The sequence below is a fragment of the Struthio camelus genome, chromosome 2 (assembly GCF_040807025.1).
Source record: "Struthio camelus isolate bStrCam1 chromosome 2, bStrCam1.hap1, whole genome shotgun sequence".
Taxonomy (NCBI): Eukaryota; Metazoa; Chordata; class Aves; order Struthioniformes; family Struthionidae; genus Struthio; species Struthio camelus.
In genome coordinates this window covers 9,056,951-9,077,131 of record NC_090943.1, presented here as the reverse complement: position 1 = coordinate 9,077,131, position 20,181 = coordinate 9,056,951, and the positions used below count along the sequence as shown (strand labels likewise).

Here is a 20,181-nt window from a genome sequence, read left to right as displayed (position 1 = left end):
TTTTTAAAAGGTGATACGCAGCTACGTAACTTTGCTGAACAAATGACCATATTCTTCTGATGTGAAAGGCTAACAACTTTCTGGAAACCAGGCTCATCACAGAGGAATCTCAGGCTGGGAAACCAAACCTCTCAGACTCTGAGACAGCAGTCAACGTGTGCATATGTTGGCCATTCAAATTACCAATAAGAGGGCAACATCTGAGTTGAAAAGCTGAGAACAAACAAAGAAAGACAGCTTGACACAGATCCTCATCTTGACAATAAGTGAACCCACTGCATCGGCTGCTAAATATAGCAGCACAAACAAACTGAACTGAAACTGCAGCACAGCCTACACATTGAGGGATAGGCAGAAATGGAATAGCTCTGTGATCAGTCAGGATCAACACTGTTTATTTATCTCATAGAAAAATTTCCCCATAACACAACAAAAAGGATAAATAACAATTTATTTGAAAAGAAAGGAACATCGTTCAGTATGTGACTTTCTAGTATATCTGTCTGGGTTAGTTAATTTGGGGCTGTCACAAGACAAATGAAGCTAAAACCGAAATTACACAGAATAGTCCTGATTCTCAGTTAGGCCTGAGATCTCTTATACAGCTCAGGTGAAGAGAAGCAGCCTTAAAAGATGCATAGAAGGTTCCTCCTAGTGCAGGAAGACTGTGGATGAGATGCTACCTATAGCAGTTCATGCAACAGCACCTACCTGCCACTGGCACATGAAGACTTTTAACACGAATCCCTGGAGATCAGAACCTTCATCACTGGGGTCCTGTGGCTGGCAAGAGCATAAGAAACTTTCTAAAATAGAAGTGCCCTGGCCTGTGTTGTGTGAAACAATGTGGAGGGAGGGTGGAGGCAATGTTCGGCAGCTACCCAGGGAATAGGAATGGCCCTGCCCAGAGGCACCACGCTGGCTGCAGGAACTGTGCCACGTCTTGTCTTCAGCCTCACAGCTTCACACATGAAGGCTAACACAGAGAGGAAGAGAATCAACATCTTTGTGCAGAAAACAAACGACATGCCAGAGTCAGGCTGGGATATGGGCTAGGAAAGCCCAATATCTGAATCTCGTGACAATGTTGAACTCTACTGCTCTGCTGCAGCTAATCTGTAGCTATTGCAGTAGTTTCTTGGGATGATGGCGGCTAATGCCAGTTTGAGCAGCCTTACTGCCATCTCTGTTTCCTGCTCTTTCCTGAATTTCCTTTGTGGTATCTAGCTGTACCCAAAGACCAAGGTCAAAATATGTTGTATCTGCTCATGTAATACTTATATGGTCTTTAGAAACTTTGCCCTCAAACACAGTGCGCAGCTATGATCTTAAACTACTTTGAACTACTGCTGGCTATCAATCCATGAATGCAGCCAATACACAAGTAAAGACAGTGCACACCAGTGGTACATCAGTGTAGCCTGCTAGTTTTGGTTCAATAAAATATGCCATTCTTTCCTAAATGACATAGGTTTCTCCATCTCCTATCTTTCTCAATTCGATATCTTTCTGATCTTTATTTGAAGGAAAAGGTGGCTTTACAGAAGGACTGTGCCGGGCTAGACAGATTTTGTTATGTTTAATGTCATATACCAAAGTTCTAAAAAATCTAAAACTCATTGCAAGCTACAACAAGGCAGGCTGATACAAGTCAGCACGCGTGTATTCTGACAACCTGCACTCACTTTTGCCCTCAAACAACGTTATGTAGGCAATAGGAAAATAGGGATGTTGCAAGCACACAGAGAAAAAAATGCCAAAATCTCATGATCAAAACATTTTAAGGAGAGGAAGTGATTGCAGCAGTTTGTAGGACTCCAAGTGAACAAAACCTGGACCTGAACGAGGAGACCTCAGCGCTTTACTCAAGACAGGCATGTCTGCTTCCCCATTGGAAAACAGTACTAGCAACCTGAGCTCCTCTGTGAAAAAGCGATAAGCAGCATTCTTCCCATAGTGGTGTCAGTGTTCCTGTAAAAATATTTTAAAATATTTTACAATATGTAGTCAGCACAGGAAGCCTGTTTATAATTTTTATAATGAAGAGTCCGTAGAAAACTTAATAATGAAACAAAATAGTCCAGAACCCTAGATCAGATGCACTGCCTTGCAGAGAATTAGAAACCTCATAATAGGATCCTAAAGCTCTCATTTTACTGCATATGAACACCCTAAAAATTAGCATGAAACTGCCTAGCCCACCAGGAGATACTGAGAAATGGGACATCTTGAATTCTGGCACCTGAGGGCTCCAGAGGAGGCTGCCACCCACTCAAGATTTGCACATCACAATCTTCCCCTGAATCTTTCCAGAGAACTGGGGAAAATCAATTCCTTTCTTTTAAAGCACAGCTGGAAAAGGTGGTAATGCAAGAAATCAAATCTCATCTGTGTTTTAGGCATGCCCTTAACTGCCTTCCCAGTTCAATCCCTCAGGGATTTAGGTGGACATTTAGAAACATTTAGTTTCTAGACCCTGTTGGCTGTGGCCATGAAGAAGGCCTTGAGTAACTCAGGACTGTCAAAATTAATACTTTTAAAACTCTGAGGATTAATAAAGTCAAGTAACTCATTAGCTATACACCTCAGACATTTTCAGAGGTAGTGGCAGTGAAGCTGATGGCATTTCGGACTTCGGTTGCAAAATTTCATCTCAGTACCACTGTGGAGCAAAATCCTGTTATTGTATGTGTCTCCAATTCCGACTGCACAATAATAACACTATAAATGTCATCTGATTATCTGAGTTATTTCAAAAATAACTCAAGCACAAAATTCAAACCGGACAATACATACCTGAAACCTTGCTCTAAGTGTTTCATTTGCACAAAATGGGTTGGATCTTGGTCGTTAGAACACAGAGGCAAGGAACTGCAATGAAACTGCTGTTCTAATGGCAGTGGATACTCCTAAGTCAAAACCATTCAGGAGCAGTTTTAAAGGGCAATAATATTTGAGGTATTTAGATGCCTAACCCTACTGAAATCAGTGGAAGCTAGGTGCCTACATTTCCAGAGATATCTAGGCCTTGGCTTAAAGCAGCAAGTGTCAGTGACCTGCAGGGATGTCAGTAAACGAGAGTGCAAGGGCCTTCCTTCCCCCAGCCAGAGGAAAATTAGTTGAGCATGATTTATTAATACACAACACCAACCCTCGCGTTCCATTCTTTAGCTCTCCAAAAGACTGCTTAGGAGATCCAGGGAAAGTTAGGTAGGCTTCAAAGTTACTTGGCCTAAGTTTCAGGAAAGAACCTCCTGGGAGTCTCAAAAAACAAACTACCAAATAAACAAAAACAAAAAATAACCCAAAACTTCCCATTAATGGAAGACACTTGAGAAAAGACCACTAGATGTCTTGTTTGAATATGAGTGACTGATCGTCGCTGAAAATCTGGTCCCACCTGTCCTTGTTTCTCAGTTCCACTATCTGTAAAACTAGAGTAACGCTAATCTAATCTAATCCAATGCAATCCAATAGGAATCAGTAGTTATCTGAAGAAAATCTCATTACGGATTCTGAGGAGCAGAAGTACTACAGCAGTGGAGTCCGCAGAAATATCCTAGCTGATAGCTGCATTCTCCTTCACTGTTAATCTCTTCCCTTCTGAGGATAATGCCTCTAGGCAGGGAGGATAATGCCTCTAAATTTACTAAAATCTGGCAGAGATTTGAAAATAACTTTCCAATGCGCCCACATTTTCCCCCAGAGTTGATGTTTTCCCCACTTATTTTTAGCAATTAAACTGTGACTTTTCTGTATAGTCACTTTTAGACTGTAAACATATCTTCTTTAGAAAGCACAACTAACCAAAATTAAAAATCCTGAATGTAACAATCCAAAGCTATCTACGGAAAAGGAGGCTAAACACTGTATTTCCCCCAAACCAACCTTCCAAGCATTTGCTAGTCTCAAAGGTCTAAATAATTTAGAATTGATTTCCTAAATATGAATGGATGACGCTAAGATTGTTACTGTAATAAGAGCTGCTAGCAATACTGACACAACTGACTTTCCCTTACCATCAGTCATGTGCTGGCTTAAGTCCAGCAAGGTTACGGCAACTCTGCTAAGGTAAATGTCATTATGTTGCCATTAAACCGATATTAAGGGAGTGGAGAGTGAGCCTTGGTCGTTATCTTGAATATGCAAGTAAATGCACCATCTCTAGCTCTTAGAACAATAATGAAAAAAAATCATATACACATAAAATATATGGTGAAAAAGCAGTGTATTTTTCAAAACAAGATCTCAATATTGATTAAATTTATTTAAAGTAACATTTACAAAACGAGCCTCAGCATGACTAGTAGCTGACCAGCTAATGTTTGCGCTGTGCCCTACAGGGCTCCCAAAGGACCTTGCAGTCAAAGAGATTGAGGCTGGTATCACACTCTCAATTACAGGCAAAGCATGATTTAACCTTGCCTGCTTTATCTAACTCTGCCTTCCACTCCACACAGAGATTCATAAATCTTCCGCGCACGGATATCAGCATTTTTGCAACCCTCATTCACCTGTTTCAAAAGGACTGGCTTGGCTGGCCTAACCTTTCAAAAAAAAGATATCTCCCAATTCACGTAAGCACCCTTTCTCTCTCAGTCCAGACAACAGACTCTTTCTACAAGGATTCATCGAGACTGAAGTGCACACATCCACCTAAATCTACTGCCACAATTACCCTGATTGGAACAACCCAAGCTTCTCTGAAACCTGAATTTTAGGAAAATGAAACCAGTCATTCTTCCCGAGCTCTGACTGCCCTGCCTTTTATTATTATAGATATATCAATCTCAGTTATGTTGATAACAATCTTATTCAACCCTCCAGTCTGACCCGGAAGAAATATCCTGGGTCTTGGCAAATGGCAGGCAAGATTTTAATACTATAATTCTTCCTATCTTTTCTTATACATACTGATGACTAGTATGTTTGAGATGTCCCAGGATCTCCAAAACATACTGTTGGTGCTGGCAGACACGAACCAAGACCTATGGGAAATTCATACTCCCTTGGAACAGAAGCTGGAAGAATACCTTGCACATATCAAATAGCACTAGGTGCAGCAAAATCTTGCCCTAGATTACTCGTAAACTAAAATTACATGCCCAAATTCTGCTGTTTTAATCTTTGAGCTGAGTCCCATCGTTCAAGAGTCACCTTACAAGAATTATCCAGTAAGCACAGAGTTACAGTTTCAGCCTTTCTAAAGACTCAAGTAAACATCTTTGAATCACTTTGATGGTATTTTTCCATCTTTTAAGGCAATATCTCTGCAGTAATATTGGCTAGAGATTTGGCCATTTTTTGCTTTGTGGGGGTTTCTATTAAATGAGAATGGAAACCTTGCAAATTACACTCAATTTCATGCTGAGGAATGCTGTTATAGTGATGGAAGGTACTTGAACATGTAGTAAAAAATGTGAAGACCCCTTTATGTTTATACATTAACAGGAAGCTGCCAATTTCAGCAATGCACCAGCATCCTTCCCAGTCACCAAAATCATCTTTTTTTGGCATGTACTATCACTTGGACTCTACCGTGTTGTTGACAGGCACATGCATACTGGATTTCAAACACCTAATGGGACAGTGGACTGCTTTTCTACAACATAATATATATGCATGTCTTTGGTTTGATAATGTTTTGTCTTGTTTTAGCATCTGGACACACTCAGCTGCTGCTTCAATCTCTTCTATTTCTCAGTCGGACAGAGTCAGTGTTCCTCTTTGCCTATAAACAGCATTACAGTCTTAGTTAAGTGGCTAAGACTGGGAGTGACTGCAGTGGGACCATGTTGTAATTCGCCAGCTTTCCTCAACTCTTCTCCATTTCTAACGCCAAAGCATGGACAGTACATAAAAGTGACAGCTTACAACTAAAATATTGATTTTTCTTTTCTGGATGATCTCCGTATCAAAATCCAAATCTAATAAATGCTTACAAGGAAGTTAGAAGAGAAGAGCTTTTAAGTAAGAGTAAGTGATTTGTGGTAATGTTTCTGCAAACTATAAATTAAAGTGCTGGAGGCCTCATTCCTGTACAGTCACTAACATTTTAAGTACCAGGAACCATAGTTTCTCATTGCTGGGTTCTTCAATAAACTTTATGGTTATATTCTGAAAAAGCTTTAGGGGCTATTTTGCCACCATTGCCCAAGTGATTTAGGTGTATTACTTCACTGATATTACTGGAAGTTAAGCATGGAGATCCCTCCTGTGCTTAAAGAAAGAGAATAATCTCTTATAGCTAGTCCACATCAGCTGGCAATCAGAATTTCTCTGCTGTACAATATATACTGTAAAATATGATGAAGCTACATCAGGAATGTACTGGAGGAAGGCTAACCATTGGAGGTCACTTATAATATGCTGCTGTCAAAGACAGTTTTAACGGAGGTATTTTTATCATAATATTACGACGGCGCATAGCATTGATTACTTTCCATTAAAGTCATAAAAATGCACTGAATTTTTCTACTGGTCTGCAAAAAGTCAAACAAACAAAACCCACAACCTTAAAGTATTGCCATAAATAAAGAGTTTGAGGGTCCAGAAAGAGAACATTTCCTCTCTCCATCATTGGCTAGTACCTTGATCAGCTCCATAATGATCGTACATGGCAATGCATTTTAAGGTGCATTTTCTAAGAGGCCAGCTAGAAAGGCCTTCTCAAAAGCTCAGACTTTAGTGATCAAGAGCCTGATCACTCCCTCTTCAGTGGCCCGCTTGAATATATATGCGTTTCAGCATGAGTCCGTCCTTCAGTGTCCGCAAGTAGGATAAATCAACATGGCAGTAAAAAGGAACCTATAATTGTTGCTGTAAATGCCCTTTATGTGCAACAATTCACACAAATGGTTAACATAAAGCACAACAGCCCTTGAATTTTCCTTACCACATAAAAGGAAAATTACCTTGTTTTATTCACAAGAACTAAATTAACTTCTTTGTTAAGTGGAATATTCAATGCTGTCCCCTGCAATGAAAAACAGTAGAAGCAGAGCAGGTATAAGGAAACAGCAAGAGTGAACCTAAATGAAGGCATGAAAGGCACAAGTGAGATTCAGATAGGCTCAGCAATACATCTGCAGTTGTAGGGAATTATGCCCTACGAAGAGAACCCCAGTGACTAAGGTGGAAACAAATCATAAAATATGGCGATAGAACAGAAAAGGACCTGGGAAATTCCAGGATAGTCCTGACCTGTTAGAGAAGAGATCTGTAACAGTGATGAGTGGCTAAACTCAGAGTAAGTGACTTAAAAACTTCAGAGGATTTGGTCAGACATGAGGATTGTCAGAGAGGGAACGCAGCATGTCAAGGAAAATATATAGTATAAGAGAATCCCAGTGACAATCAAATGGGATTGCACTCAGAAGCCAACGCTAAGCAGCAAGAATAAAAGGTGAAGAATAAAGGTCTTAGACCGAGGCATGGCCATAAACCAATGAACAAATGTAAGATGATGTAGGAAGCAGTATTCTGTTCTCTAACCGGAGAGCCTCTTGTACTATTGAATGCCAGTATGCAAGTAGCATTCCCAGGGAGTGCCTCAATAGAAATAACACTAAAGTGAGTGCCTGCTGGTGAACCCTTCCCGGACTTGTTACTTTTGAAAACCTATCCGATCCTCTTTTTAGGTGAACAGAACAAAATGAGCAGCAAAGGCTTTGTGTGAGGTCATTATCCAGCAAAATCTGACTTTCCTAAAAAAATTACACTCAAAATCTCCAAACATAAGAGTTTGAGGGATGCTAAGGGAAGGTTCAAGAAAAGTCAAAATCTTACAAGCATAAACACCCAAAACAAACAGATAAACAAACAAAAAAGCATATGGTGTATCTGCTGCCCTGAGTAGCAGTAAATTACCAGCAGAACACATCTGTCTGCCATGATTTCAGCCTCTTCCTAGAATTCAAATTTTAGGTGCCATCTGCAAATAAACAAGTTTGCTGACCTCAAAATTTTCATGTCCTGCCCCTTTTCAACTTGCAGACACTGCTGAGAGGAGCACAGCTCCTACCACCTTCACCAGTCCTCAGTCCTCTCCCCCGGGGCGCTCACAGCAGGCAGGCATTGGGTTTGCTGCAACGTATTTCTTTCTGCCTACCTGATGGCACTAGACTCAGAAAGTGCTAAATATGCTCTTTTTTCAGTATCAAGTTTTCATAATTTTAACAAACTTCCCTTCAACTGAGCTTAAACGTTGTTGTGCTTCCCCCTCTCCTCCACATGTGCTGTGCTTGCAACACAACTTGTTCCTTTGGGTAGGCTTCCCCCTGAGGAAATTTTCTAGAGAAAGGTTGCACACCACAGTATAGGGATTATGCATCCTCCTGTATTTGTGTCCCTCCTATGTGTTCTTTTCTTTGCTGCAAAAGAAGAATACGTCCTTAACTATACTAATGTTTGCTAAATTATCCGACTTCAAACACAATAACTGGAGGCCAATAGTATGGATGGGAACCCCACTGAGTGGGTTACAAAGTAATGTCCTCCACGAAAGAGCTCACAGACTACCCAAAGCAAGCCTTCACATCCTTATTTTTACAGACAGAGAAAACTAAAGCATGAGCAGATTATTTGCCCCAGTTCTGGTACCGTGAAAGACTGCTATGTTTTCACAGTAGACCCCGAGACCCTGGCTACACTGGGAGGTTAAAAGCAGGCTTGGCATGCTTTTTGGATGGTGGCAGCAGCATCTGGTCTTGAAAACCAGCTTGGATCCAAGATAAAGTGACAATGTGAAAATATAAGCCCTAAATCACTTGCCAAATATCCCACTGTAATTCAGAGCTTAATCCAGAAATCAGGACAGTTCTCTTCAGTGCTAGCACAATTTTTTTAGCCAACCTTTATCTCTGGTAACACTTTGAAAGGCAAATCAGACCTATCAGTGATCAGATAAACATGCTCTTGTCAGTGCTAACTGATAAACAAACTCTTTCAGCCAGAGCAGAAACATCCTAAGGTGTCAATCTAGCCATTTTGTTTTAGCGTGGGCATAAAAATCCCCAGTATAATGTAAAGATTATAAATACCAAATTTTATCCGGACTAGATCGATGCAAACTGCATCAAAATTAATATATAAAAGAACAAAAATAAATAAATAAAGCCAAACGTCTGTCCTCTGTTTACTTAACAGCACTAATACAGAAATAATACAAATGAGTTTCAGTGAACAAGAAACTGAGCCTGAAGTTAAACCTTCTTCTTCTTCTTTTTCTCCATAGCCTAGAGGTCCTTTGTACTTCCACTGAAGTCAATGGCCTCAGGGGACCCATTCAGCAATTATAGCATGATATTATTTCTGTTTTATTGGGAAACAAAAATAATTGAAATGCTAAAATAAATCTTCTTCCTATTGTTTGAATTAAGTGTTTAAGTACTGAAATGGCTAAGCTAATCTATTTTGCCTAATAGTCTTGGTATTATAAATTAACCCCATACTTTTGAGACAGCATCTAGCTATCTAATGCCTGAAAATATGATTTTGTTTAAGCACAAAGCACAATAGGATTTTTCTTGAACTTTCAATTAATCTGTCTTGGTCAATACAAAGTTAATATAAAATGGTTTGCTGTTAAATGACATTGGCACTCATACATTTGCCCTGTCCTACACCAGTTAAAAAGCCATTGCACATTCCAGCTATAGCGCTCAGAGCTCCGGCTGCCTTTTTTAAAGCACCAACTGTTAGTTAATTTTGTTAGCATAAACACCCAATAAAATTTTATGGTGTGTTCAGCTCTCATTAAAAATGAAAAATAGCAGCAGAGATCAGCACCCACAAATAAATACCGAGCAGGACGGCTGAAGCCTTGCAGAGTCCCCTGAGCTCTCCCCCCGTTCAGACTCAGGGCTGGGGGCACCCGCGCTGCCTTGTACTGGAGGGCAGCGCAGAGGGATGGAGATTTAAACCTCAGACAGCACTGGAAGCTCCTTGAGCTCTGTGCAGCCCTACCGTAATGCTCCTGGCAAATATTTATTTGGGGGGAGACTAGTATTTCTCCTGCTCCTTTCTCATCTGCCCTCAAAAACCTGTTGACCAAAAAATGGCTGCTCTAGGCAAAAGACATCTGCACTGCTGTGTGTCTGCATTACAGTACAAAAATCACTGCTGTTTTTACTCCCTGCCACCCAAAATATCCTAGAGAAGGAGCCCCATCAACACCAGAACCGGTGGAGACTGCTTTTCTCTGGATTGCATCTCATGGTTGGACTCTCTCAGGTCGGGGAAAGTGTGACCCTGACTGGAGTTTTTTGAATAGTTAGAGCATTTATAGAGTCAGTCTGGCTGTCCCTGTTTGTCTCCCTGCCTTTCAAAGGAGCACTTGAGCCTTTCACTGAAGTTTCTAGCACTGAACCTGCCATCGTCCTTCTTGAAAAATTTCCTACTAATGGAAATCTCAAGGGACGGTTGACACTAGAATGGTCCCAGGACGCACTCATGGGAACATGCCTAGAATTAACCGACAAGAAACATCAGGTTTACAGGAGAAACTCTACAGAAAGCAGGTTCTACTGTCTGCAATAATACGAGATTTGATGAAAAACTTCCCATAGTCATTACTCTTAAAATCCTCAAGGCTGAGTTGCTTGAATTCTTAGATATTTCTAAGAATTTTCTTTCCATTTACATCAGTAAAACATCTCTCACTAATTCAGTGCTTTCAGCAGATAGTGTCAACTGAAAACTTACAGTTTACAAAAAACAGAGAGAATGTGATCAAAACAGTTTCAAACACTTCCCCCTAAGTTCCCTGCACTTTTTCTTGATTTACACTTCATCTTTTGACAGGTTTTGCCTTTCTCCGCTGCTTTGGGAAAGATCCCACAGAAAGGATAGGGGATACAGAGGATCTATAAAAACTGATATAGAGGAAAGAATTAAATTAACTCTACAAACATTCCGCCCGATGTGCAAAACAGCAGCTCCATGAGCAGCCAAGCTAATGCCTGGCTTCCTAAAGGACAGAGGACACGACTAAAGATTTCTCCCCCCGTCATCAACCCCAGCTTTATCCTGATGACTCCTATACTGGGCAAGAGATAATATGTTTCACAGAGAGGGAGATGCTGACGGGATGATCAAGAGTACACACTGATGAGTCAACTGGCTCTTACAATGCATAATGGCTGGTTCTGCCTTTTCCTTTTCTATGGCACAGAAACTCACTTCACTCGTTTCTCCCTGCCCAGCCTCCAAGTTTCACAAAATTTGAGATCATTATTATTCTATTAGATTTGGTAGGAATTGGTCAACAGGCTCAGAAATTATAGATGAAAACAAGGCTTTTTCCTTAGGACAATCAAGCTAAAACAGAATAATAAAAACAGAACCTCTCTGATTTGCCAATTCCACTGAACTAAAGTATTCTGTCCCTTTGTCCCACTTTGACTTCTCTTGACTGCATAAAACAATCACACTTAGCACCTTACTCCACCGTCTGTAAAATTAGAGTAATTCTTCCCTTCTCCAGCTTCTGCCCCTACTGTCAGCTTAAGCTGTAAGCTCTCTGAAGCCAAAGCAGTATCGGACTATATGGGTTTATAGCATCCAGCAGCACTTGGCCTCGATCTTGGCTGGGACTTTCACGCAACACGACAGGCTAACACTTTGAGATAGAAATGTGATTTCTAAGAGGTTGCCCATAGAGTGGGGCTGGAGGATGGCTGGCTGATCATGTTTTAAAGCCTTGGCAGCTATAGCAAGTTCTTTTTTAATACATATTAGACATTGTATTCCTACTAGAGTATTAAAACTGGACATCTTGAAAATATACCCCTTCAATGTGCCCATAGATGGTAGCTTACTACACACAGTGTAATGCAACGTGCCAGTGAAACTGAACTTGTTTCTCCTGCAGTTACTAATGCACAGGAGCTACCCTAGCTTCTTATCATTGTTTTCTGCACCCAAGAGTCTTAGCAATGATGTTCTTTTGCTGCCATAACTTTAGAGGTATGGAATCTCTCTGCATCTAAATCAACATAAATAAGAAGTAATTCAATTGCAATCAGTGGAATTTGAACGAGGAACAGTTCATGTGTGAGAGAAGAGGATTAGACTCACCCAGCATAGATGCAATAATCTCTCATTAAAGAACAACTTCAAGAATAAACAATCATAGAAACCAAACTTTTTAATATCCAGTTAAAAGAACACTATTGACCTGTTGACAACTGTGTGAGCACTTCCCTACTTTATATCAGTACTACTTGCAGTGATTCTGTTCTATAGGTACATGACAAATTAGCAATTTGCTTTTCTCGTAGGTAAATTTTGCTCTTTTCAAAATAATAGGAGAGCAGCCAGGAGTACAATCAGAACTATACTTCAGCTTAATTCAGCATACTTTACTTTAACAAAGACTTGAAGCCACTTCAATGAGTTGTTTTCACATCCACTTTTCTTACACACTGATACTGCTAATTAGTACAATTGTCTCTCCTTTAAAAAAATCTGTCCAAATGCTTTGCTGTTATCTTCAGGCATTCATTACTGCTGACAAAAAAAATCAGTTTACAGTTCTTCAGGCAGACCTCCCAAACCTCTGTTCTTTGATTCAACATGCTTTTCTTAGTACCCACATACTTAAAGCCAAGATAGGAAAGGTGGTTGCTGAATATCTGCTATAGCCTAAAATGCGTCCTGTTAATCACACCTAGGAAATCCATAACGGAAATATGTACCATTTGCCCATTTTTAATTCAAAGTTATTTCGTTTGACCATATAGCCAAAGTGTCTCTCATCATTCCTGTAGGGACAAGAGAAAACTGCTACCTGCTGCCCACACACTGGGATCTGAATCAGATAAAACTTGGCCTAGATCCTCAAAAAGATGTAAATGCCTAACAAAGTGTCAGTGCAATTTAGGTACCTAATCAAAAATCCTCAAGACACAGTTATGTAGGTACTTACCAGTAACATGCTACTGGGGCTGTATGCTGTGTATCAGTGTACGTCTAAGCAGCTGCACCAACATCTCAGGGGACAACAAGGGGTCAGAGAGCTGGGACACCTGATCCAGAACATACATACTGACCATGTCCACACAAAAGAGCTACCACACCATCTTCATTCAAAAATACGGCCAGAGAGAAGTCAAAAGAGATGGAATCAGCAGCAGCATTGCACCTACAATCATCGTGCACTAACCTACAGGGGACACTGCTGTTCAAACCCTACCCTCCAGATTGGGCATTTCAGCCAATGGTTTGGCTAAACGCATTTTCATATAAGATAAAGAGATAGTGCACCCCCGTCTCCCCCAGATCCTTAACCCCAGGAGACATCAAGGCTGTCTTTCTCCTTCCTCGCTCCAGAGAACAACCCTGTGCTGCGCAATGGCCCATCTCCAAGAGAAGGGACAGGGGCGCTCCTGCTGTGGAACAGCCTGTCTCCTGATGGTTACGACAGTCCCCTGAAGGATGGGTGCTGGTGAGTCTCAATCCTCATCAGCACTTAAAAAGACACCAAATCCACATATCTTGCTTCCTGGGATACGTGTTTGCTCACTGTACCAGATGGAGGACCACGATCAGTATTGTTTCTAAAGAAAGAAGTGACTCTCAACGTTTTCTGCTCTCCAAAGACAGAGGAAATTGAGAGTCCCAAAACAAAACAAAGTGCCTCCTAACAGCATCTACTCAGGCACTGATCTGAGAAAAGTGAAACGTGAGATACAATTTCTGTGCCTTGCATTGGCTGGCCTGGGGCTCTGGATTACTGAATAAAAGCCAAGAGGCAGGAGCTGCAACTTGCAGTGCTGAAATGCCTAAGTCCCCATATGAGGTTAGCCCTCATTAATTCCTTCAAGAAATCTGTGGAAAAGTGACAGCTGGGAATTGAACCTCATATTCTTATGCCAGTATCAGAATAACTGGACCCTCTTTCCAATAGCATGCAATTTCTTAGTCAGTGTCCAAGCCTGCTCCCAGCCCATCCAAGAGAGCCTGTTGGTTTTGTATAGACTCTTAGCAGCAGAAGGGCTTAGTACCCCCAGGCACCTGAACAGGTAGGAGCACCCAAATGAAGCTTTTTGTTACAGTCTTGGGGATGGATCCTGCTCGTCTTCCTCCCGCAGATTGTCTCAGGTAAAGCAATGGGACTAGTTACAGGAAGCAAAAAGGAGCATTAGGACCTGTATGTACACAAACTATTTCTCAAAAGCATTTATCTCTCACCAACAGCACAGTATTTCAATAGCAACAACAAGTGAAATCTTGTTTAAAAAACAAAAAAAGCTGAAAGGCATTGCATTGAAACGTCAGTAAGATATATACGTTTTAGCAGACACACAGTACTACAATTTGGAATTTCAGTTAAGCTATTTAAGTCCTTTAATAATATCCCTCTCTTTAAAGTGTTACCTCCCTTGCTCATCACAACTGTGGAAAGCTGTAAAACTTGCAAAAGAAAGTTGTACTCTGAGTGCCCATTGCTTAGCGAGGGGAAAAATCAAAGCAAAGCACTGCCCCAGTGAGATGGCATTTGCAGCTCTTAGAGGAACTGAGTTGACACAAAGTGTCAACACATTTTGGGGGAAAAAACAAGTCATTCCATGAGCGGTGGAACTAACGGTGTTTAATTTACTGTGGATTTATTTATACATTATTTATACAACTCACTCCTCTCGCAACTCCCCAGCTCTCCCATGTTGCCGCCCCTTTTCTACCGTAAACCTCCAGTTCTCCCTGCGCTCCCTCATTTTGCCCATTCCCTCCCAGACTGTGTGCAGCCTGCAATGGCCAGGGGCAGCCCACATCGTAGCCATGTCCATATTCTCACTGGCCTGCTGGGACAGGATGAGTAAAGCAGAGACGGGCTGATCTCTTCCCGCTTCTCCCTCAGCTCAAGAATGAAATAGTCCTTCTCTTTAAGTGATTGATTCCCTGGGTACTTATAGAAAGCTGACATCTCTAACAACTTTCCTCTTCTGTGAATTTTGATTTAAAATGGCCAGTGAGTTCAAAAGTCAGGAGACTGGGAAAGTCAGATAGACAATGAGTTCAGAGCAATCCTGGGTTGTTTTGTTTTGTTTTGTTTTCAGAAAACCAAATATTGAGTGTCTCACAAGTATCTCCGTGCTACAGAAGACTGTTTCAGACAACTTTGACATCTGCCTCTTGTCTAGGCCGCTATAGACCTCTTTCAGATCAGCTGTTTGTTTTGTCAGCCCTGTTTGGTATGATCTCATTTCTGAACTCTGCAAGGTTTCTTTGTAACTAAATCAGTGATGCATTGAACTTTCTGTGTTTCAATTAAAAAGCTAAAATCATCAATCATGTCAATCTTCTGACTTGAAAAAATATATTTACTTCCAGTGGAAATAATATCTGGTTCTTACAACATTTGAAATTAAGATGAGGATGCCTTCAAGACAAATACGAATGTATCAGTTATCATGCACTAAGAATATTTGCATTTGCATTTGAGCACCATCTTTTCTTTCTGCATTAAACAGTGTTAGGTCAACATCTTCATATGTTAAATTATTACTGATATGCAACAATCTCAGCTATTCAACTTAAAACTCAGATAAAATTAGAAAGAGCAAAGGAGGCCTAACACTGAAATTGCAGGTAAGAGCCAGTGAGAACGTTCAATGTAAGGTGCTCAATTTATGTGAAGAGGTTATGCATGGGTTTAACTTTAAATACATGATTAGTCATGGAGCTGAGTCAATAATTTCAGCAGACTCATCTAATCTGTGTATGTGCTTCCACAGCCCTCATGTTTTAATACTCATGCAGCCTCACAATGATTTGGGGCAGGGGGAGCGGAGGGGGTTGTTAATCCTAAAAAGATCGTATAGAAGAGGAGGAATAACTGTGTCTGTTTTATGGAAGGAGACCTGAAATATGAAGTAAATCTGTGTTTTAGAATCAGGTCTGCACTGACTAGACAAGAAGTTGCTGAGCAGGTGAGCAGCAGCGCTGGCATTTCAAACAACGTAACATCAAGTCTAGAAGAGGGAACATAAAAGCTAGTGTTCAGAGAAAGAATTAAAAAGACGCTAACACAGCACCATTTCTGGTAAGATTTAAGTTTTGCATTGGCTTGAGGTACCTCCCATTAGCTAAGACAGAAACATAACTCTTTACAAAATTCTAGCTTCAAGCAGGCATTTGAAATCTTTTCAAGAAACAGGCAGAAATACAAACATTAAGAAACAGTCTGAAGAGGTGCAGAAGGAGCATTAAGAGAACGGTCTAAAACGAGGCGCGCACACACTGCAACATAAACTGGAGTTGGAAAGGTTTATCAGTGCTGTGACGGCAAACGTAAGGGCCATGTTCATTAATATCAGAAAAGGTTAGTGCAAATTTGATTTGCAGCCAGTGTGAGCACCCAATGACATTCCTGTTGAATTCAGCAGAGCGTACAATAAGGTGTTTTATCCCAGCTTTTTCTTTCTTTCTTTTTTTTTTTTTTTAAATGCTGGCTCTACAGATACAATGTGGCAAGAAGTGAAAGCAGCAGCTACAGATCTACCCGATCGCGCAAAACGCACCAGACCCAATCTTCACCTGCAAAACATTTTTAACGCCTCTGGAGCAGGAGCGCAAGTTTGGATTGCTCCAGCACTCGGGGCTGCGAGGCCGCCGCCAGCCGGGACGCCCCCAAAACCCGACTCCGCGCCTCCCGCAGCCGCAGCCTGGAGTGTTTCAGCCTCAAGCCCGGCACCGGCGGGTGGCTGCGCGGAGGTGACACCTGCCAACCCCAAGCGCTGTTACGGGAATGCCCCAAAACAGGCAAGGAGCCAGCGGGCGACGTTCAAGTTCAGCAGGGGCGGGCTGGCTGCCGGGCAGCGCAGGGGTCGCAGCCCGCGGGGGCTGCAGCGCTGGGGGCTGCCCGGGGCAGCGCGGCGGCCCGGCCCGCGGAGCGGGGCTGCGCGCTCCGCGCAACGGCGCGCCCGCTCTTACCTTGGGCCCTTTGCCGCTGGAGCAGCGGACGTTGTTGGTCACCCCGGCCGTCTGGTTCATGCTGGGGCCGGCAGGAAAGTTGGGCTCCGGGGAGGCGAGGGGCTCGGCGGAGCCGCGGCGCGGCAGGAGGTGCGCTGCCCCCTCGCGCGGTGACTTTTCCTTCTTCCGCCGGGATTTGCGCGCTGCCGGCGCTTCCCCGCTCCAAAACAAAACCCGACACCCCCACCCCACCCCCCGCCTCCCCTTCCTCTCCCCGCCGCCCGCTCCTCTCCCTCCCCCGCCCTCCAAAGCAGAGGCGAGGCGAGCCCGGCTCTGCCCGCCTCCCGGGCCGCCGCGGCAGCCGGCAGGGCTCGCCCGGCTCCGCACCGCACCGCACCGCTCCGCACCGCACGGACCTGCCCGGCCCAGCTCCCTCGGCTCTCCCCAGAGAGCCATCACTTCTTAATTTTTTTTTAAACCCCTCCACAACGCGGGCCGTGGGAAATCGGGTGGAAAAAACGTCAAGATTTCCGTCAGTGGCGGGGTTTTTTATTCTTTTCTCCTCGCTGGTGCTCGGGGCAGCTAGTCCAGCTGTTCCCACTGAAATAAAAGCTCCCTTCCTACTTTGATCCTGAGGGATGTGTTTATTTAGCGCTAGCGAGCCCCAGGACTTGCGTCTTACTTTTTTTGTATAATTCCTATTCCAAGTGTGCTGGAGCTCTAGGCTTTTTTTTTTTTTTTTTTTTTTTTGTGGTGAAATAGGAACTGTAAAACTGACTAACTGCTTTGGTGGTAAAAATTCAGCGTTTAAGGAAAACACCACCAAAAGTCCATGTCATGAGTTACAATCCAGATAGTTTCTGCTATTCTTCTTCCAGCCCTCTACTTCAGCCTGTGAGGCCAGATCGTGCCTCTCCTGTTCTCACAATGATAACTTTGCAAAATTTAGTTCCCAGGTAGGAAGAAAAGAAAAGAAAAAACCCCACACACTTCTGAGAAAGAAGATTTGTGTAGCCTGGCTAAAGGCATCTGCACTTCATCTTATCAGGCCTGGTTTTTTAGAGGTTCATCTATCAGAACAGGTTGTTCAACACATTTTCAGTATGTTTCTAAAAGTACTTTAAAACTTTTAAATATATTTAAAAAACCACACACAAACAACAGTTGGAAATGTGAACCTGAAGGGGTCAAAGGCAGAAGACAAAGAAGAGAGAGTACTGGAGAAATCTACCCTGCAGATGTCCTGACTTTGGGTAATATGGGGTATTTCCAGGCCAAGAATTCAGAAAATAATGGAACCACCCATTCCAGTCTAAGCAGTTTGCAGGAAACATCCATGCTCAGATCCTTTCTGCATGTTACTTCCTTCCGCAGGGAAGTGAGCTTAGCCCGTACAACCCTCCCTATGAGAGAGCTGAAACACTTTGCTCATCATGCGTGAGAGCCAACAGTGTTTTAGAAATCCTCGGTTCCTCCATTTCTGAGGGTTACATACTTTCCTAATCTTGTATTTAAAGGTCACAATTCCTTCCCTGGTACACCACTGCCCTTAAGGCTGTAGGTTTTACTACGGTGTCAGAGGCTCCTTTGCACCACAAGGTATGTCTCAAAGCATTTCCCCCTCTGCCTGCTGTTCTAGGCAGAGATTTGCCTGTAGTCTTGTCCATGCAATCTCCATCTTTCTGCCCTAGTCCTGCTGCCACTGCCATCTTTGTGGGATAAGGAACTTTACAACAGAAATATCTTGCTTTCCCCGTCAACCACAGCACAAGTCCTAGGAGACCGAGTCCTGTCACATACTTAACTGGCTAAATCTTCTAGCCATATACCTAGAATAGATTCAGGGACACAGTAGTCCTGGAGCCAGGTAGCACAAGAAACTGTTCAGTTAAAAGGTAAATCCACAGTTAGAGCCACTGCTCTAAGCTCTGAGGCAGGACGAGGTCCCAAAGCTGTAGGGTGTAGTCTTAACTTCCCTCCCCGGCAGTAAGGCAAACCTGAGGCTTTGAGAAAGGCAGTGCCAGACATCAAACCAGCCATTAGATAAGAAAACATGTCCCCCAGGGGAGGAACCATCTTTTCGGGGGCAGCCCTTCCTCACTGAGGAGCTCTCAAACTGTGATGTCCACACTCTGCTCTTTAATCTTTCAGTAGCTACTTCCCCTGCTTTATTAAAGAAAAATTTTTTTTAGTCTTAGAAGTGCTGCCACTGAGACTCCTTCAGGAAACAGGTGAACTGTCAGACATGCTCAGCCCTAAAAACCATGCTACTCTTCCCTGCTACACACTTCCGGTGGCTTTAAATCTTAATCAGTATAAAAGAAGTAGTTTACTGTTCAGGCTGCTTAGTTCGGTGGTTTGGTTTTCGTATCTTTCCAAGCAAGATAATTACTAATAAATCCAATTACAGACTTAGAGGTGCATACTTTAAGGGCCCTGGCTGCATTATATTCTCTCGGTATGGTTTGTCGCACTGAGACAGGCAGATAGCCCTGGCATTATCTGCAGTTGTACAAACATGCAAAACTGCCAAGAGAGATTTTTAATACGTGGCAAACCCTTCCAGGCAGTACACGGAGCAGGTGATGCCTGTTGCTTTATCCCATCTCTTAAGCCAAGTTCTTCTGGAAAAAAAAAAAGTAAGATTAAAAATTTATTCCTGCCTATACATTTGCTTTCTCTCCCAATCCTCCCCTTCTTCATATTACAGACTGATAGATGCTTTCCTCTCAGAAGAGGTTTGGGAAGGGGGGACATGCTTATTTTTAAGAGTGCTGCCACCTTGGAATTATTAACAGGATCAAGTTGGTCAAAGGCCAGCGATTCAGGCTGCACCTTTAAGATTCTGGCATGGACAAGACAAAACACTTGGCAGAGCTCCCAGCCTGGATAAAGCCTTGCTATTGGCAGGTAATGCAAAAGCAAGCATCCCCCATTGTGTATGCTGTACCTAAATAAAAGCAATCCCTATTTCTGATCATCAGAGTGGTCTCCCACGCCACATTAGCAGGTTTTGTCCTCAAGCAAACCATGATGCAAAAAGACACTCCTTTACGAGGAGCAATCTCCTCTTCCCTCCACAGATGGACTATTAGAGCAGCCAGTGAGCCCGTTTTTCCTGTAGGGCACATTTTGTCCTATTCCCCAGCAAGGACAAGCCAGGGAAAGTCTCCTGCTTTTTCTGGTTCTTCCACTCAGTGCTTGTCCAGAGCCTCACGGTGGGAATCTCTGCTTCCCACTAAAACCAGGCAAAACCTTGTAAGCACT

The 20,181-nt window shown here is 42.6% G+C and overlaps 1 protein-coding gene across 1 annotated transcript in view; it reads right to left on the bottom strand.

The window, feature by feature from the left end:
- Positions 1 to 17,158, bottom strand: part of DPP6 (dipeptidyl peptidase like 6) — a 581,229-nt gene extending 564,071 nt beyond the window's left edge. Inside the window, exon 1 of the mRNA XM_068934271.1 lies at positions 16,936 to 17,158. Within this exon, the coding sequence (XP_068790372.1) occupies positions 16,936 to 16,995 (60 nt within the window). The 5' untranslated portion in view covers positions 16,996 to 17,158. The remainder of the gene's footprint in view (positions 1 to 16,935) is intronic.
- Between the last annotated feature and the right edge of the window lie 3,023 nt (positions 17,159 to 20,181).